The 18,260-nt window shown below is 50.5% G+C and overlaps 1 protein-coding gene across 4 annotated transcripts in view; it reads left to right on the top strand.

Moving 5' to 3' along the window:
• sox6 (SRY-box transcription factor 6) overlaps positions 1–6,440 on the top strand; it is a 264,750-nt gene extending 258,310 nt beyond the window's left edge. For all 4 annotated transcript variants that reach the window (XM_028796093.2, XM_051923458.1, XM_028796092.2 and 1 more), the window contains exon 14: positions 74–6,440. In XM_028796093.2, coding sequence (XP_028651926.1) covers positions 74–377 — 304 coding nt within the window. In that variant the 3' untranslated portion in view covers positions 378–6,440. The remainder of the gene's footprint in view (positions 1–73) is intronic.
• The last annotated feature ends 11,820 nt before the right edge of the window (positions 6,441–18,260 follow it).

Genomic DNA, 18,260 nt, shown 5'->3' with positions numbered 1-18,260 from the left:
ACGTGTCACATGTTGCTCGGCCTTCAGTTCCACTGCTCCCCAAATTTCTAACGCAGATTCTTTTGTCCTTTAGGCAGCAGCCGCAGATTCCAATCAGCACAGCAGCCGGAGTGGTGTATCCCGGGGCAATCACCATGGCGACCACCACACCCTCCCCCCAGATGACGTCGGACTGCTCGAGCACCTCGGCGAGCCCCGAGCCCGCCATTCCCGTCATCCAGAGCACTTACAGCATGAAGGTGGAAGGCAGTGGCCTGGTGGGCAACGAGACGGTGAACGGCGAGGACGAGATGGATATGTACGAGGATTACGAGGACGACCCCAAGTCGGACTATAGCAGTGACAATGAAGCCCACGAGGCCGTCAGTGCCAACTGAGGTGGGGGTGAGGGGAGGGGGCGCATCTGCCCACCTGCCCGCTCGCTCGCCCGCTCACACAGGGGTGAGGAAAACACCGAAAAAAAAAGAAAAAAAAAACTCTTCCTTTTTGTTTTCAGAAAATGTTCTTACCGAGTCTGCATGCTTGTGTGGCTCCACATCAGCAAAATGGTCTTAAATGTTTCCTAAAGCGTGAAGCAGTTTGATTGTTTTAATCTTTATTTTTATTTTTTAAACGGACGTTGTTTGTTTCGTTCATGGACATTTTCAAGTTTTAGGTTTTTACCTACAAACCTTCAGATGCCAGGACTTGAATTCTAACATTAAATGCGAACCCGTCGCTCTCTCACAGTCTTACCTTTTACTTACACGGGCGCGCGCCCACGCACACTGGCGCGTGGTGTGGGCACGCGGCGGGGGGCGGGGCGGGGGGGTACGTTTTACTGTTTTTTGATGGGCTTGTATATTCTCACTCAGGTATGCTGTGCTAGCCAACAGCTTGTGAATGTGTTTTTAATCTGAATTATTTAAAAAAAAAAAGAAAAGAAACGAACAAAACATACGAGGAAACGAGCGTGCGGAACGGATAGGAGGGCAGGCTTCCGGCTCCCAGCTCAGCCCACCTTCTTTCTTTCTTTCTTTCTTTCTTTCCTTCCGGAATCAAACTCCTCGTGTGCCAAACTCTTCTTCCAAACGTCTTAACAGAGACACTGCAGAGTCTTAGACAATCGTTCTTGTGGAACAGGACGGCGCTCGGGAATCTGAAGACGAGCTGCGCAGCGAGCAGTGGTCCGGCACCTGTCCCCACTCTCATGCCGTCTTAACAGCTCATTCCAGGGTTCCGGGGGGGAGGGGGGCGTAGGGTCCAACAGCAGCAAAAGTCTTAACGGCGTTGTGCGTCCTGGCAGCACAAACGAGAAACAATAGAAAAAAAGTCTTAAGTGTTGGGGGGGCAACAGAGTGTCGGGCCAAACCTCGATGTGCGGAATGTCTGGCTGGGCGCGACCCTGGGGCGCCAGCGAATTGTCATGATCACTAAATAGCCGCGGGATGGATGTGCTCCCTTGGGCGTCCCCCCCCCCTTGCGGCCATCTTTGATCCCACACCGTGTGACATCTGGAGGAGCCCCCTAGGGGACACCAGCTGTTTACTCTCTCAGCCGCCAGTCATTTCCAGGTTTCTTCCGATTGGACCTTATGATTTGGGTTCATTGTTCGGATTTTCCTCTCCCTTCATTGTTCACTGATTCCATTTCTGAGATTCATTAATATATTTTAAATTAAATTCTTCCCATTTCTATAGCACTTTTCTCACTACTCAAAGCCCTCTCCACACAGGGAGGACCTGGGAAGCGAACCCACAATCTCCTTACTGCAAAGCAGCAGCAGCACCACCACTGCAATGCCACCTGTGTGGAGAATTTGAAAGGTGAGGCCGAGTATTCGTGTCTTTTCCCACACCATTTTGTTTTTCATGGGCTCCACCATTTTATCGGTTCTTTGTATGCAGTTGCTAGGGCCGTTACCGAAGTCGCAGCCTTTGACGTAACTGGGTCAGCGACCAGAGACGGTGGATTCCATTTCTCGGGTTTTGCTATTTGGTTTAATTGACTTCCAGCTCATTTTCCTGATAACATCTTCTGCCTTCCGAACCAAACGCAGACTTCCTCCGGGTCTCCTTAGGCGGGACAGAATCTCCCATAATTGGGATGCATTGTGCTTTTGGAGGAAGAAAAGAGTAAAAGGAGCAGAAGAACAGATGTAGTCCAGTGGTTGTCAAACTGTGGGGCGCGACGTAACAAAAAGGGGGCCGCGAAGATATGAAAAAAAAAAAAAGAATCGAAAATATGAAAAATCCATCTATTGAAACCAAAACAAATGAACTTAAACTACATTCTGATACTAGAAAAAGAAAAGTAGAGTCAGATAAATGTCGATAAAAGTTAAGTAGGTATAATAAAATATCCATCCATCCAACCATTTTCCAACCCGCTATATTCTAACTACAGGGTCACGGGGGTCTGCTGGAGCCAATCCCAGCCAACACAGGGCACAAGGCAGGAACCAATCCCGCGCAGGGTGCCAACCCACCGCAGATAATAAAATATGCATCTATGAGATATCATTAATTAAAAAGAACAAATTGGTATTAGTGGGCTCCTTTCAAAAAAACGTTAGGGGGGCGCGTTAACAACTGTTACGAAAACTCGGGTCGCAAACACTTAAAGGTTGAGAAACGCTGGTGTAGTCATAAACAAAGATGGCATCGTAACCGGAAAGTCAAAAATATCATCGCCAAAAATCAAAATGAGAGTCGAGAAATCGGTAATCAGTACTGAGAACGATTTTCAGAAAGGGGATGCAAACAAAGGTGGTGATGATCCACGACTTCGGATGAGAATTGCGTGTCACGGTTAACTGGGAGTCAATCGCGGCAGTAATGCCAATAGTGGCGCCCAAATACAAACCGAAATGGGGTCAAAAATGGAGCAAAAATTGTAAAGAGTAGTTAGCTACAAAAAAAACGATATCAAGATTGAATTCTCCGCATGCACAAAACGTTATTAATGTTCAGTAAAGAATTTTTTGCGCAAAAGTCTACGTGGGAATCGGAATCTCTGTTTGAACTACGTCTCACTTTCCTGGTCCAATTCCCCCCTTCGGGCAGAGTAACATGACGTGCGTGAACTCGATGATGTCACGGGTCACCAGCAGTGGTGTTCTTCTGCCCCAAGGGTTGGGAAGTGGTAGGCCGGCACTAGGGGGCAAAACTGAGAAGGTGAATAACGAGAAATCAACGGCGAAGTTGAAAGCGTGAAGTCGGTATGAGCAGCATCACACCTGAAAGTCGAAGGTTTACATGCACATCAGTTATTTTGTATCCGTAATCTTGGCCAACACAAAACTACCTGACCTTTACACCGTCTGACTTGTCACACGTCTATCTGGCAATGAGTATGAAAATCAACCTGAAATTGCGGATAATGTCGCCAGAAAAAAACATTTTTTTCAAAACAACTTTATCCGTAAAAATAGATTTGAGAATTGCGTTCAGCATCGTCAAAGGCCCAAGTAACGTAAACGTTTAACATAAAACCAAAGTATAACGCAGGTGTGGGAAATACAAACGTTATCAACACTGGGGTTTGACACCTGGCAGAACAGTCGACCGTTCTGTCAAAAGCAAAATGCTATCGTGGGCGGAGTGGTGGCTCTGAGGCTAAGGATCTGCACTGGCAATCGGAAGGGCGCCGGTTCGAATCCCGTAAATGCCAATAGGGACTCTGCTCTGTTGGGCCCTTAACCTGCACGTGCTTTGAGTAGTGAGAAAATCGCTATAGAAATGCAAAGAATTATTATTATTAACAAAACACCAAACGACCCGCCTGCCACCGTCAGTCCGAATATCCGCAATCTCGGGCGACGACTCCCATTCAGCCACATCGATGTCGTTTTTTGTCCCCTTCGGCGTGACTTCCAAGGACGCACTCCAGGCAACCACCCCTCGTATTCCTGGAAATACCAACACTTAAAATGGCGGCGCCTGCTAACACAAAATGGAGTCCTGGGAAATAACACGTGGTTAATAATTTGATAATGGTAAAAAATAAAATGTGCGAGAGAGAAAAAAATCGAAGCATACAGAGGACCGACAAAATGGCAGAGCAAATGAAAAAACAAAATGGCGGTTCAAAACAAAAAAGAAAAAATCGCCGTAAGTTAAGAACGACAAATGAATCTCAGAAGTGGATTTGACGACCAGAAAAACAAAACGTAAAATGAGCCCAAATCGTAAGTCTAGTGGGGCGGCCCGCGTCTCGCCCTTAACCCTTTCTCTTCTTCCGAGTTCCCTCTTCTCGTTTTTAGTTCATACCTGACCAGGCCAGGCTGGCGAGAAAACTTAACGGAGGTACGGCGAGAAGATGGCGCCGATTTGACGAGTGAGCGCTCTAAGCACTGGATGTCGAGTCTCTTCACCGTTTCTGACTAATGTGAAGTCTCCCGCTTGGACTCATGTGGGCATCTGCCTCACAGTTGCCCGTTTGGTACCCTCTTTTTATTTTGTTTGTTGAATTTCCTGTTTGTTGTTTTTGTTTATTTATCTGTGAACTCTTTTGTTTTCGCTCCGTCCGGTCCTGTGCTCACGCGATGGCCGCTACCTGCCCGAGGCTCTGTGCGCCCGCGTCTGTCCGTCCGCCTCGCTTTGTGTATTTATTAGCCCGAGTCGGCTCTAAAAAAAGTGAACGGACGGCGCAAAATTCAAATTAAGTTAACAAACAAAACTAATAACAAGAAGAAAGAAATAAATGAGAAAGTTTCGAGGACAATCAGGAAACGACAAAAAGACCCGGAGCTCAAAACAGAGTCGGAGAAGCTCGTCACCGTCTGCCGCTGGCGTCTCGATTTGTAAATATAACATAGGAATTCTATTTTTGTTCGAGAATCCTTAGTGAAGTATAAGTTATGTTGGAATTTGTGTTTTCGTTGTGCGTCTCTCTTCGTCGCTCCATCTTCAAACTGACAAGTCGCGATACCTCATGTCGATGCTACGCTCGCCCGGAGGACGCTTCATTTCTGCACTGCTGTCCAGCCGAGGGGTCGTGCGGCCGTGTCCAGGCTTGGCCAGCGGGTGGCATCGTGCCAGTTCGGGGCGTATCTGGGCCGAGCTACTGGGCGCCACTTTAGTGCCCAGTCTGAAAAGACCCAGGAGGGTCCGGTCTGAATGCCAAGTAAATACCTGCTCTGTATGGATGAGTGCCAACTTGCCAGGTGGCAGGGTCCAGTCTGAAATTCGTTCCGGGTGGATTGAGCTACTGGTTAGTGTCCAGTGAGTCAGAGGGGCTGAGGGCTGGCTTGTCCGGTATGAATGGCTGAACCGCAACTTGTGGCCGGTGCCAGTAGGGTCCAGGCTGAGCCACCGAGTAACGTTTGCCAGTCTGAATAGCCAGGCCCAGTAGGGTCCAGTTTGTATGGGGGGGGGGGGGGTGCCCAAGAAGGCCGTCTGATTGGCTGAGCACCACCAAGAACCAAGAAGTGGCTGAGGGGTGGGCATCGAATCTGTGTGCCCAGTGCATAGTCACGTTTGGCGAGGCCCCTCTCATGTGCCCGCCGTGCCCGCTGCGCCATTACTGTAACTCCGCTCCTTTGCGCCATGGAGATTTGTCTGTGATGTGTTTTTTTCGTGAGGTCGTCTTCTGTGTTAATTTAATCAGCACAATTCATGACATGCTGGACTGACATGCTAGCTGCTGCGCGTCTGCTGTCCGGGACGGCCCCTGTGGCGACTGGCCTCGGCGTGCGGACCCTGGGGCGCCGTCTGGGCGTCTCTCCATGAGGTGGACTCGTGTCTGTTGCTGCTTTGACAAATGTAAATAGTTTATCCGAATCTCCTGTACAGTCCAGTGTAAAGTTTTTTGAACTTCGAGGTCGCCATCACACGTGTCTTCACACTCTTCTTTCTACCGTACAAAAGGCCGCTGTTTGCTAAGGATATTATTATTATTATTATTATTATTATTATTGTATAAAAAGAAAAAGACAAACCAACCAACCAACCAACCTGTCGATCACCTGACAAAAAACACACCTTTTCGGTTTTCGTTTTACGATTTTCTTTCCTTTCCTTTGTCGCTTGGCTTTATTCCGTAAAGCAGCCTCTCATTGGTTTCCTGTGCAGTATTGACGTGAGGTAAAACTAAAGGTAAAATAATCCAGTGGTACGTCTGGGAGTCTCGTCTCCTCTGTCTTCGTGGTACTTCATCGATATTCACGCCCGATCGAGACTTCACCCGCCGTTTGGGACGCTCTTCACTTTTTGTTTTTTTTTTTTTTGTTTTTTTCCGCCATATTGTAACGTAACGCCATCTCGTTTTTTAGTTTCCTTTTTTTTTTTCCTAATCAGTGGATGTAAGCGGACGGGGCGTCGAGATCCTCGGGGGGAGTGACTGCCTGTTGAAGCTCATTTACCTCAAGAGTGTGTCCTCCTTTTCCTAAAACGTTTCACCATCACTCCATCTTTTGTACTGCTGTTGACACTTACAAATTAAAGAGAAATTTTGTTTTACGAGCTTCTCCTTTCTTTTGTTTCTGGTTTATTTTTCCTGCTGTCTTTGCCTATTTGAACCTGCGTATGTTGGGGGTGGGGGGTGCCGTTCAGCCCCCGTCTTTCTGTGTTTGATTTTTTTATTCTTTTTTAAGCTTGGCTGGACATCTGAGTTGTTGCAGGACATTAAGTAAGAGCCGTGGAGCTGACCTGACAGAACAAATTTGACATGAGCAGGCAGTCCGGACCAGGAAGCTCACCGAAATCCTCCAAAACAAGAAAGAAAGGGGGGCCGAACTTGGGGGTCCGCCAGGAGGTACGGCTTCCTAATTTACAATTTCTCAGCTTTATCCTTAAGATGGGAATTTTACAAATTCCTATTAATAACCACAAAATAACAAACCATCTATTTTCAAACCCACTTACCCTGCACAGGGCAAGGCAGGCAGGAGCAACACGTGGACAAGGTGCCAGCCCATCACACACACGCACATGCGCTCACCCCGTCCACCTAACCCATGTGTCTGTGGAGGAGAACATGCAACTCCATGCCAGGATGTGAGCCCCATGCTCCTTGTGCCACCATGCCACCCACAGAATGGCACCCAAGTGACGCATTTTCAGTTAAAGCCGCTGATCTGCCCTCTGAAATGAGCCGACAGTCTGTGGCATAGCGGGGGTCCACGGCTTAGAAACAGAGAAGTGGGAGCGAGGGGCCAACCCACAGCGCCACACGTCCTCGTGATGAAACGTGCCAGGGCTCTGCTTTAGGTGACGTCTGACGAAGCCGCTCAGCGCCCAACACCATTTTTGTTTTATTTTTTTTCCCACGTGTGGTTGATCCTCTGTGTTTTGGCTCTGCCCATCTCGTTTACAGTCACATGACTCGGTAGCCCAGCTTTGGGTTATTTCATGCCAATTCTGCACTTGGCTTTTAGCCTAATGACTTTCTGGTCCAGATGAGGGGGCGAGGGAGCTTCCTTCTACAGGAATATTACAAACGAATTCCACACAAGCAGGCCATCCGGACCAGGAAGCTCACCGAAATCCTCCAAACAAGACAGAGATTCAAGGGTCCGTAAAGCCCCGCTGTCGTTATTTGTGTCAAGAAAAACCTAACGTTCATTTGTGCCAAATTTCCAGCCGTGTCCCCGTGTTCTCGTGGTGACAGCTGAGATTCCTCGTAAGGTCGTGTCACCTCTTCATCTCCATTTGGTTCTTCTCCTTCTCTCTTTCCTCCTCAGTTGCCTCATCTTGTCCTGGTTGCTCTCCTCTGGACCTTCTCTTGTGCTGCTTTGTCTTTTTTTATAAAATGGAGACCACAGCTGAACACTGAGGGGGCCTCGCCAGTGCATCACAACTCCACTGTAACCCGCAGGGTGTTTGAGTAACAAGGAGAGATCCACTGATTTCATTTATAATCTTCAACGCTTCGCTCAGGTCGGCTCCACATCTCCATTTCTTCTCCTTCCATCTTTCCTCCTCAGTTGTCTCATCTCACCCTGGTTGCTCTCTTCTGGACCTTCTCTTGTGCTGCTTTGTCTCTTCTGTGATCTGGAGACCCAAAGTGCACACAGATGTGGCTTGACGTGTGCTTCACACATACAGGGCGCTATATGACATTATAACATTAGCCCTCGTAACCATTCCTGTCCATTTCAGCTGTGGCACCTCTTCATCTCCATCTGCTTCTTCTCCTTCTTCCTCAGTTGCTCTCCATGGTCTTGGACCACCCCAGTTGTTCTTCTCTGGACTTTCTCTGGTGCTACTTTGTCTTTTTCTTTTTTGTTGTTGTTGTAATATGGAGATCCAAACTGCGCGTAGGACCCAAGATGAGGTCTCACAAGTGTGGGATTCAGCACAAGTATACACTAGAACATTAATAAGTCGAAGCCCAAGCCCACCGGACTCATTCCCTTTGTAAGCTTAAACACTTCATCTCCATTTGTGTAAACTGAGCACATTCATCTCTTTTGGTCTTTCCTCCTCACTTGCTCCCCATGGTGGTCCTGAGTCTGTCCTCTTGTTCTCCTCTGGACTTCCTCTGGTGCTGCTTTGTCTTTTTGTTGTAAACTGGCGACCCAAACTGAACCTGGCGCTCCAGGCGAGGCCTCACCAGAGGGTTACACAACTTGAGCAGAACCTCCATTAGAGCTGGCAGGGTTTCTAAGTCACAGGTGTGGTCCACACATTCCTGTTCAGGCAGGTCGGCTCTTCATCTCCATTTGGTTTGTCTTCCTCACTCGCTCTCTATGGTGCTCCTGAGTCTGTCCTGTTGTTCTCATCTGGACTTTCTTTGGTGCTGCTTTGTCTTTTTTCTAACATGGAGACCAAAACAGTTGACGGTTCTCCAGGTGAGGCCCTGCCATTGTGATATCCAAGTTCCTTATGACACCCATTAGCACCACAAACGTTAGTGAACGCCCTTTATCATCCTAAATGCTCCAGCCAGCTCAGCTCTTCATCTCCATTTGGTTTGTCTTCCTCACTCTTTCCTCCTCACTTGTTCTCTATGGTGGTCCTGGATGTTCTTCTCTGGACTTTCTCTTGTGCTGCTTTGTCTTTTTCTAATATGCAGACATAAACCCCACAGAGATGTCCATGTGAGGCTTCACCAGTGTGTGTGTGTTTTGTGACTTGAGCAGAACTTCCTTTGACTTGTGCATCACACATACGGGGCACTGTGTCACCTAACGTCCGCTGGCTCCTCTTCTGCCCGTGCCATCCCTGCTGCCACCTCCTCCTCCTCCTGTCCAGTTGGTTCTTCTCCTCAAATCTTTCCACCTCAGATGCTCACCATGGTCCTCTCTGCTAGACTTCCTCAAGTGCCGTTGTGTCTTTTTTCCTTGTCTGTCGTCCTCGGTGGTCCTCCATCAGGGTTCTTCTCCTCTCGTGCTGCTTTGAGGTTTTTTAGTTTTTTTGGTAACATGGAGACCAAACTGCATGCAGAACGTCAGCTGAGTCCTCACCACCACATTAGTAGCCAAACGTCCGATTAGCTCTCCTGCTGGGATTGGTGGTTCTGTTCTGTTCTTCTGCCTTTGCGGACCCCCAACTTTGACCTTTTGCCCGCCGTTGACCAAAAAGTCAGAGGGGTGCAGAGGGCTTGTGGGGTTTCAGGCAGCTGAGCCTTCCAACTGACAGAAGTGTGTGGCTGGGGGTCCGTAAATGAGAGTGGGGGCCAGCAGGGGGCAGTGCTGTGATTAATGAGAGTAGAAAGCAGAGGCCGGTCAGGTCCAGAGAAGGGCAGACAGAGGCGGCTGGGCAGCTTCAGGAGCGGGCAGACTGGCAGCAGGCGACATTTACACGTAGGGAGGAGAAATGTGAGCTTTGAATACCCAGCGGGTGGTCCGACACTCGAAAGTGAGCCTTATGAGCAGGATGTGAGAGTCTTGGTGGTCCTGTCAGGGTCCACATCCAGATGGTGGGCAGACACGACTGAGAAGGACAACCGGATATCAATGTGGAAGGAAGAAGTTGTGCTTAAGGGGACACCCCAGCCAGAAACAAAATGTCACCTCGTGTGCTTCACAGGGACAGCCGAGGACAATTTGGAATCTCCTGTTTCTGTTCGTGTCGAAAAGACGTGAGAAGAGTTTACAATTCACTGGTCACCGTAGGCGACCAACGCAGGACAACAGCAAACAAAGTCGAAATGTCCATCGAAAAAAAAATGTCACGTAACTCGTGTCACATGATCCACAAGCAGAGTCCCCAATGTTTAGTAAACCACTTCTGGAAAACGCGCCGTGAATGAGCAATATCTCATTCATCTCATTCATATCATCATATCTACCATAGTCATTGGTCAAGAGCCCAGTCTTCAATTCCGAAGCAGAGGATTGTGGGAATGCATTGCGCTGCTCAGCACACGTCACGCTGCAGAAGTAAACGCCGATGATGTTCTAGCGTTCTGCTGGCTTTGAGCCGTCGGCGGGATGTCAGGCAGTGGATTGTGCGACTCGAGGGGCTGAGACTTTCATCGCTTTTGTTCTCGACCTTCGCTGTGGTCTGCCATTGGTGACCGTTTGGCTCCATCACCTGACAAATGATCTTCTCTCATTCGGCGTGAAAACAGGAGATTCCAAGTATGAAGCACATGAGGTAAGTGACATTCAAAGACAATGACATTTCTGGGTGGGGTGTCCCTTTAAGTGAAGGTGACGAGGCAACTAGCACTAGCGGGGGGCTGGCGTAGCTTATATAGCGCCAGTGCAGGAGGGGGTCAGAAACAAAAGACAGCGCCGCACCAGAGGAAGGCGACAAGTGGTGACGTGGAGGTGACATGCAAGTGGCTGTGAGGACTCATAGGGACGGCAGGTTATATAGCGCCTTGATGTGTGACACAAAGGAGGTTCAGCTTAAGTTATAAAACGTGCAGGTGAGGCCTCGGCTGGACTTCTGTGTTCAGGTTTGGTCTCCAAATTAAAACAAAGAAAAGACACAACAGCACCTGAGAAAGTCCACAGGAGAGAAACGGGGGCTGAGTGAGGACCACCATGGAGAGCAACTGAGGAGGAGACGACTGAAGGAGATGAAATAAGTGGAGAGCATCGGGACCCATGACTGAGGTATTTTAATCTGACGTCCACAGTGCCAGTCGATCTTCAGATATTTGACACGAGTGAGACGTCACCTGGAGGGCTGTGTTCAGGTCTGGTGTCCATATTACAAAAAGAGACACAGCAGCACCTGAGAAAGTCCACAGGAGAGAAACGGGGGCTGAGTGAGGACCACCATGGAGAGGAACTGAGAAAAGACTGAGAGAGAAGAAACCTGCAAAGCAGATGCAGTGACAGGAGTGACAAGAGTGACAGGAGTGACGTGTTGAAATAATGAAAGTCCCGTGGGGTCCGCCTGATGTCCCAAACTCTCAGGCAGTTTGTTCTTCACTTGTGGCTCCTTCCTCTTGGGTCCTCCGTATCACAAAGAAAGACAAAGCAGCACCAGAGAGAGTCCAGTGAGGACCACCATGGAGAGGAACTGAGGAGGAAAAGACCAAAGGAGCCAAAGCCCCACAGCTGAAGCCCATGAAGGTGAAGAGGTGACCTGATGGACATGTTTAGATGATGAGGGGACCTCTGCTGTCACTTCTTAGTGTCACAGGCTGTAATGGAGGCTTATGCTTAAGTCACATAACACACATGTGAGGAGCCACCTGGATTATGGCGCTCAGTTCTTGTCTCCGTGTTACAAAGAAAAAGACAAGAACAGAGAAGAGCAACCGGGCTGGTGTGAGCTGTGAGGGGTCATTAGGGAGGTGACCTGCTGGGAGTGGGCTGCAGGACTAACAGGGTCCTAGGCTTGGGTAACACAGCGCCCCCTACGTGTGACGCACAAGTCAACTGAAGACAAAGGTCTGGAGGAGTTGAGCCAAACTGAAATGAGGAGGGGACAGCACTGAAGTGTTCAAAAGTAAGAAAGGAGTGACTACAGGGACCCCCGTAAAAAACCCGCTAACGGCAAATTTCACAGCAGGTGAACAGGACTGGGGTGTCTGGTGGGCTGGACGGCCAGCCAATGACTGCAAATCCACTCGGTGGTCCACTCAGCTCCCCGGGGCTTGTGGATTTCACACCCCTGATATGCTGAGAGGAGCTGGAAAGGGTCACCTGCAGGACAGGGACACAAAGGTGCCAGTAAGCCTGAAGTAAGAAGGTGGTCCATGGGACGGATGGGTGGTCTGAAGCAGAAAGTCGTAGAAGCCAATCATCTGGCTGCCTGAAGATGCCGCCCTCCTGCCACTCGAGGCACAGGAGGTTTGTTGCATATCTCACATTGTGGCATCAAACAAAGTGCCACTGTCACCGCCCATGGCCAGCACAACAAAGACAGAAACCGGTGTGCAGTGACATCACTGGGGACTTCATGCTGATAAACGTCACCTCCCCAAGAAGAAACAGAGCGGTGACGGGGCGTGGCCAGTATTTAGCGAGAGGGCGTGGTCAGTCACTGGGTGGGCGGGGCAAAGCTGAAGGGGCAGAAACAAGTGAACATACTCAACGTGGGGGCCTTTCTGGGACTGGTGGTCCGTGATGAACAACAAGAGGGGCCAAGGAAACAGAACTGGGAAAAAACAGGAAAAGAGATCTGAACCCAAATAAGGCAAAGTAAAGCCAGTGGACTGGGCGTGGCCAGCGGTAGGTGTGGCCAAACACACTGCATGACAGAGGGAAACACTGCTGGGGGTGTGGTCAGTGGTACATAGGTGGGTGTGGTTACATGAAAACTGGATGTGCTGGGCAGGGCGGCACAGAACTTGATTGTGTTGTCTGAGCAAAGGCACACTGCAAGGGAAGTGCATGGGCGTGGCCAAAGGTGCAAAGGTGGGCGTGGTGAGATGAAAACTTTAAACGATGGGTGTGGTCTCACACAAGACATGTTAAGCATAATTAGTGATACGAGGATGGGCAGGGCATATTGTGGGTGGGGTCCTGCATTAACTTATCATTCATCATAAGGAAAGACACAGTGCATGTGGAGGGCGTGGTCAGAGATGCAATGGTGGGCGTGGCTCATTCTGCTGAGTAAGTAAAGACACTCTGTGTTTGGAGGGCGTGGTCAGAGGTTAACACATGTGGGGGTAACACAGTGGGCGTGGTTAAGTGAGAACTGGATGTGTTTGATATTTGAAGGCGTGGTCAAAGAAACAGTTGAGGGCGTGGTCAGAAGGGGTGTGGTCCTAGAAAAGTTGCATTTAGCGAGGGAAGGCACTTGGTGAAAGTGCATCTGGTGGGCGGTGTCAAAGAAATGTGGGTGTGTTCAGGGATGGTGGTGGATGTAAAAAACTTCCATAATGGGTGTGGTCTCATGCAAATGGTGGTATATACAGAAAGGCTGACTGAGGGTGTGGTCAGAGTCATGTGGGGGTGCGGTCAGTGCAGTGGTGGGTGTGGTTAACTTGACACTCACTATGGCAGCTTTGGTGACTGTTATCTGATGAAAGGTAAAATGCAAACAAATTGAGCTGAATGAGCAAAGGCACAGGGCATGTGGTGGGCGTGGCTTGATTGGACCTCCACGTGGCGGGCGTGGTCACAACTAAACTGTAAGTGTTGTATGTGGGGGGGGGTATGGGCGTGGCCTGGTTCACAGTGTCCCAAAGCCACAGTCGTGTCCCACCTCACTGTAGTCACCATCGAGGTGGCGCTTCACAAGCCTAGTGACACTAGAGGCCATCTGTGGACTCAGACAGGCGGCGTCAGGTGACGTCACCTTTTGCCATCTCCTGATCTGGATTCCCAAATGGCTGATCCATGACAGGTGTGGAGAAGAGGAATACGAGAAGAGTGGGTATCACGTCCCGGGGGGGCCTCAGAGGTCAGCGGGTGTGGGCGCCAGGGCTCTCCTCGCAGGTGCCCCTCGCCATTCCCTTTAAATGCGCTTTTTGTTCTCGGTCGGCCCCCTCCTGCCAGCCCGAGCGCTCAACTCGTTTCCCCGCCAGCGCGCACACAAACCGCACTGGAGCTGCGGCCGGCAGAGCAGGCGCCTCCGTGAGCTGCACGCGGCCAAAGCTCCCAGCAGTCGATGGAAAATGAGACGGCCATAAATCTCACATCCCCTGTGTGTGTGTGTGTGTGTGTGAGACACCGTGCCAGCTGGATCGGAGCACCCGGCCCCACGTCACCACACACGCACCGTGCAGGAAGACCACAGAGGTTCAAGGGGCCCGATGCCCCCCCCCGCCCCATCACATCTCTCGTCCTCCATTTCCGTCCCTCTGATTTTCTCATCAGGCTTCGGCTCTTCTTGCCAAGCAGAAGCCCATCCAGCCGCTCTGGGGCGCCCCCTGCTGGTGGAGATGTGTGACGCGGGGACGATTCCTGCAGTTGTCCACAATAAGCGCCAGTCTCAGGGGAGCCACCGCACCTGTCAATCAAAGTTGGGGGCTCATTTCTCAGGTTGGGCACAAAAGTGTCCAGTTAGAAGTCTGCAGAACGGCATGGTGACGCAGAGGTTAGCATTGTGGGTTCAAATCCTGACCTGACCTCCTTCATCCTCCATGTCCACATCCCAGAAAGGAGCAGGTCATGTTAGCCCTCTGGCGGACTGGCATCCCCTCCAGGGTTGGTGCCCGCCTGACACCTGGCGCTGTGTGCTCAGGTTGCAGCTCTGCATGCCCTCTTTGGTACAGTAGGACCCCATTATTCTGGGCTCAAATCCTGTGCCCGGTTGTGGTCTGGGTGAAGGTTGTGTGTTCTCTCCGTGTCTGTCTATGTTGCAGTTGGCTAATGGATGTGTGTGTGTGTGTAGGTGACTTTGCTGCTTGAACCCGGGGCTGCTGGAATGGGCTCCAGCCCCCCGTGAGGGTATCATGTCATGCCATGTCTATAGCGCCTCACAGAGGTTGAGACGCCACAAGAAGAAAGACTCAAGGCGCTATATAACCTCTGTGCTGGATACAAGGCTCCAGAAGCCCCCAGCACATCGTCATGTGGCCCCTACTGCCCAATCTGATGGGCCAGCCCACAAGCTCCGCCCCTTCTCATTTGCATCCCACTGACTCAGACTTCACTCCCAGTCTGCATACCAACTAAAGCACTATATAGATGAGGGCAATGCCAGCCCCAAACCCACCTTTGGGGAGCATTGAGCCCCTTCACCCACCCACCCAAATGAGCATCATGGCGTGGCAGAGTTGCCCTCTGTGGGGCACTTTCATTCATTTTAGGTCACTGATTAGCTCGTCCAGAAAAAAAAAACCCACGTGGACCTTGGTGGCTGCCGTGATGCCAGCCTCATGCAATGCACTTCACTGTGGTGCCCCTAGTGGGCTCGTGGCAGTGCCACCTCTCAATGAATCATGGGACATGCCACAAAGAATGCGCAGCTTGTGTTCATTTGGTGGGGCAGCCCAGGGTGGCCTCATGTGACCCAATCTGTGCAAAAAGCAGCCCACCTGGGTTAATGTTACTGCCACCCTACTGCCACCAGGGGGTGCTTCAGCCTGGTATCCTTACTTAATTTGCAAGGCACTTGCACCCCCTTAGGCACCCCCTGCTCAGGCATCAGCCCCTTTGCTGCCCATCGCCACCTCCTGGCCATCCTCATCTTGTAGCCCAGATGTGGGGTCAGCTCTACCATGCAATGCCCGCTGCAGACGTTTGTCCATTGGTGGGCTGCATGATCGGCTCACCAGTCCACCGGAGGCTTACTGTGGCATTCTGAAGCCACTTGTCGAGATGGATGGTGACAGCCACTGAACCTTCATGTGACATCTCCACACTGACTTGACCTGAGTGTGACGGCCCTGGAGGTCTCCACGACACAATGGTGATGCTCCAGTATATAGCGCCTTTCACATGTGTTTTAACTGAGCTCTCTGGCGCCAGAGACTGGTGACGCGTTGCATGTTGATTTGCACACACAAGTAAGAGCTTCTCTGCCCACTGTACCCCTGACAGCTGTGAGCCTATAAACTCTGACTGTGGTCCTTGTGCCAAATTTGTCATTCAAACGGATGCCCCCCACCCACCCCAGTGGTCTGTTAGCCCCCTGCCGGGCTCTTCTTCTCAACCACAAGTACAACTCTATAGGCAAAAAACCTCTTGACTCTGATCCTGCCGACTACGCCACTTGTCTCCTTGGTCTGCTGGTATGACACCTCACCATCTCAAATTCTTTTGCCAGGCTTTTGAGGGGCACAGTGAACTTTGACCCCCCCTGATTTCCACTTTTCGATGAGGACACTTGTCATGTCCTTTACTTTTTGCCTAATGTTTCCTTAACATCGTCGAGTGTCGATCTGAGGGGCTCAGACGCCCGCCATTCACCAACATCGCTGGGCTAATTTTTTGAAGCTCCTGCGCTGTATTCAGTGGCGCCCCCATGTGTCTTATTTTTAAAGTAATGGCCGTCGTCTTCTCTGCGTTCACAGGTTTCCTTGTAATCCTCCCATATCCCACAATCCTCGGAGTGGTCCGGCCACCCTTCTCAGGTCATTCATGTCCATTTTGAGATCTGAGTTCCACAAAAGGCCACCTAGGGGCACTATGGAGTATCTATATGACCTCACATCCTATTGGTGGTCTGTCTGCTGGTGGACAGTGGTGGACTTTGATTCTATTTTAATTTTCCAGTTTTTTTGTTCTTTTTTTGACCTTTAATAAACGTTTTGCGTGGACCACCTGAGTTTCGTCATCGTCTCCTGACTTGTGGGTTTCTGTCACTTCATTTGTGTTTTTAGTGTCATCTGACCCTACAAAAGTGTGACCTTGATAGCCAACTCCACACTGCCCTTGGTGACACGTCAGGGACATCTACTTTCTGGTGGCCTATCACGGTGAAGGCAGCTGGCTTAAAGACCACACCCCCGATATTTATTTAGACGTATCCCACAGTGACCACTAAAAATGGGGGAGGTCTGGTCGGGTACCTCGTGTGCCACAAGCTCAGTGGGCTGGACTGGCATAAGCACACAGCTAGGGATCTCGTGCTACCTGATGTGCACCACTAGGGGGCTTTAGAGTTGGCAGGTTTGCGAAGGCCATAATCTCCTATCAAACTTGAGAGAATGATGAACAGGATTGTGGGTACCAGAAGCAGACGTGTGTGACCTTCATGGCACTACATCACCAGCTCCCTGCCAGGTCTCAGCTCCCAGCCCATCCCTGCCGTATTTCAGACACAGATGTGATGAAGAGGAGGCCTGAACTCAGCTTGGCTGCCGTCATATTGAAATCTGCAATTGGTGTCAGCGGTGGGATCTTCCCTTTTTCGTTCTCCAGGGAATGAGAACATTCAATTGTTCAATTCAGGCTCATCGGTTCTGCCCACATGACAAGTGCCACCTGTGCCCATAGTTGTCATTCCACACATGTTGTCACTGGTAAGGTGACCCAGCTGGAGGTTGGCGACTTTCTGCCTGGCTTAACATCCACCACTGACAGAAGTGAGAAATGAGCCGAGGGGGCACACACATCTCTGGCAGCACTGAAGGGGGCATTGGCTCCTCTTGTCTAAGGAAGACACCCTCAAAGGCTCCTGGGTAATTTCTTCTTGGTGTGGCCAGGTTCCTGTAGACAGTTCTTGGCCTCCCTGAAACCAGTGATGGATTTCCAGCCTTCTGGTGTCCTCCGTGAATCCACCGACACCCTCCAGCCGGCACCCCTAACACAACAACGCACGATGCCAACTGGACCAGATACACGGTGCCAGCCTGGCATCCCTATTATTTTCATCTGCCTTGAGTGATGGGAGGTGGGGGGTGCAGACGTGCTGCTCAGTGGCGCCACCTGCTGGTGAAGAAGACCACCGATGCCAGCCTCTGCCTGTAAGGGGCGCCGCTTCTCACCGGGCGTGGAGATTGACGTGCTAATGAAGTGATGTTAATTAGGCGCACTTTGAAATCCCGAGTCCTCGCCGTCCTGGAACTGCCGGCTTATTAAATCATTTGCTGCTCCTGGGTGATCTCCTTTTGAAACGGAATCTGACCCTGCGGGCACAATTTATTTTTATTTCAAAAATGATTTTTACCAGCAGATTTTGCTTCAGTTCAAGAGAATTGTAAATCCTGATTACCGAGGCAGGCACTTCAAACGATTTGTAGAAAGCTTTCTGCTCGATGAGGCATCAAAGGGACGCCCGGCTTGACGCGTTCGTTAACACATTCGACTGCGCGCCACTAATGTTATCGACGGCGGGCGAGGAGGGAGGGGCGTTCGTAGCGCCTTGCGTGAGACGTGATGAGCCTACTGGACGGGGGTCCGCTCCTCCACGATTGCCAGCTCTTTCGTTTCTTTATACCCGATGCCACTGAATTCCAGCTGGTGGAATCTAAACGGGGGCCTGGCACTACCTGACGTGCACCACTAGGGGGCATCAGACTCAACAGTCTTTTGG

The sequence above is a fragment of the Erpetoichthys calabaricus genome, chromosome 2 (assembly GCF_900747795.2).
Source record: "Erpetoichthys calabaricus chromosome 2, fErpCal1.3, whole genome shotgun sequence".
Taxonomy (NCBI): Eukaryota; Metazoa; Chordata; class Cladistia; order Polypteriformes; family Polypteridae; genus Erpetoichthys; species Erpetoichthys calabaricus.
This window is presented reverse-complemented; position numbering and strand designations above follow the sequence as displayed.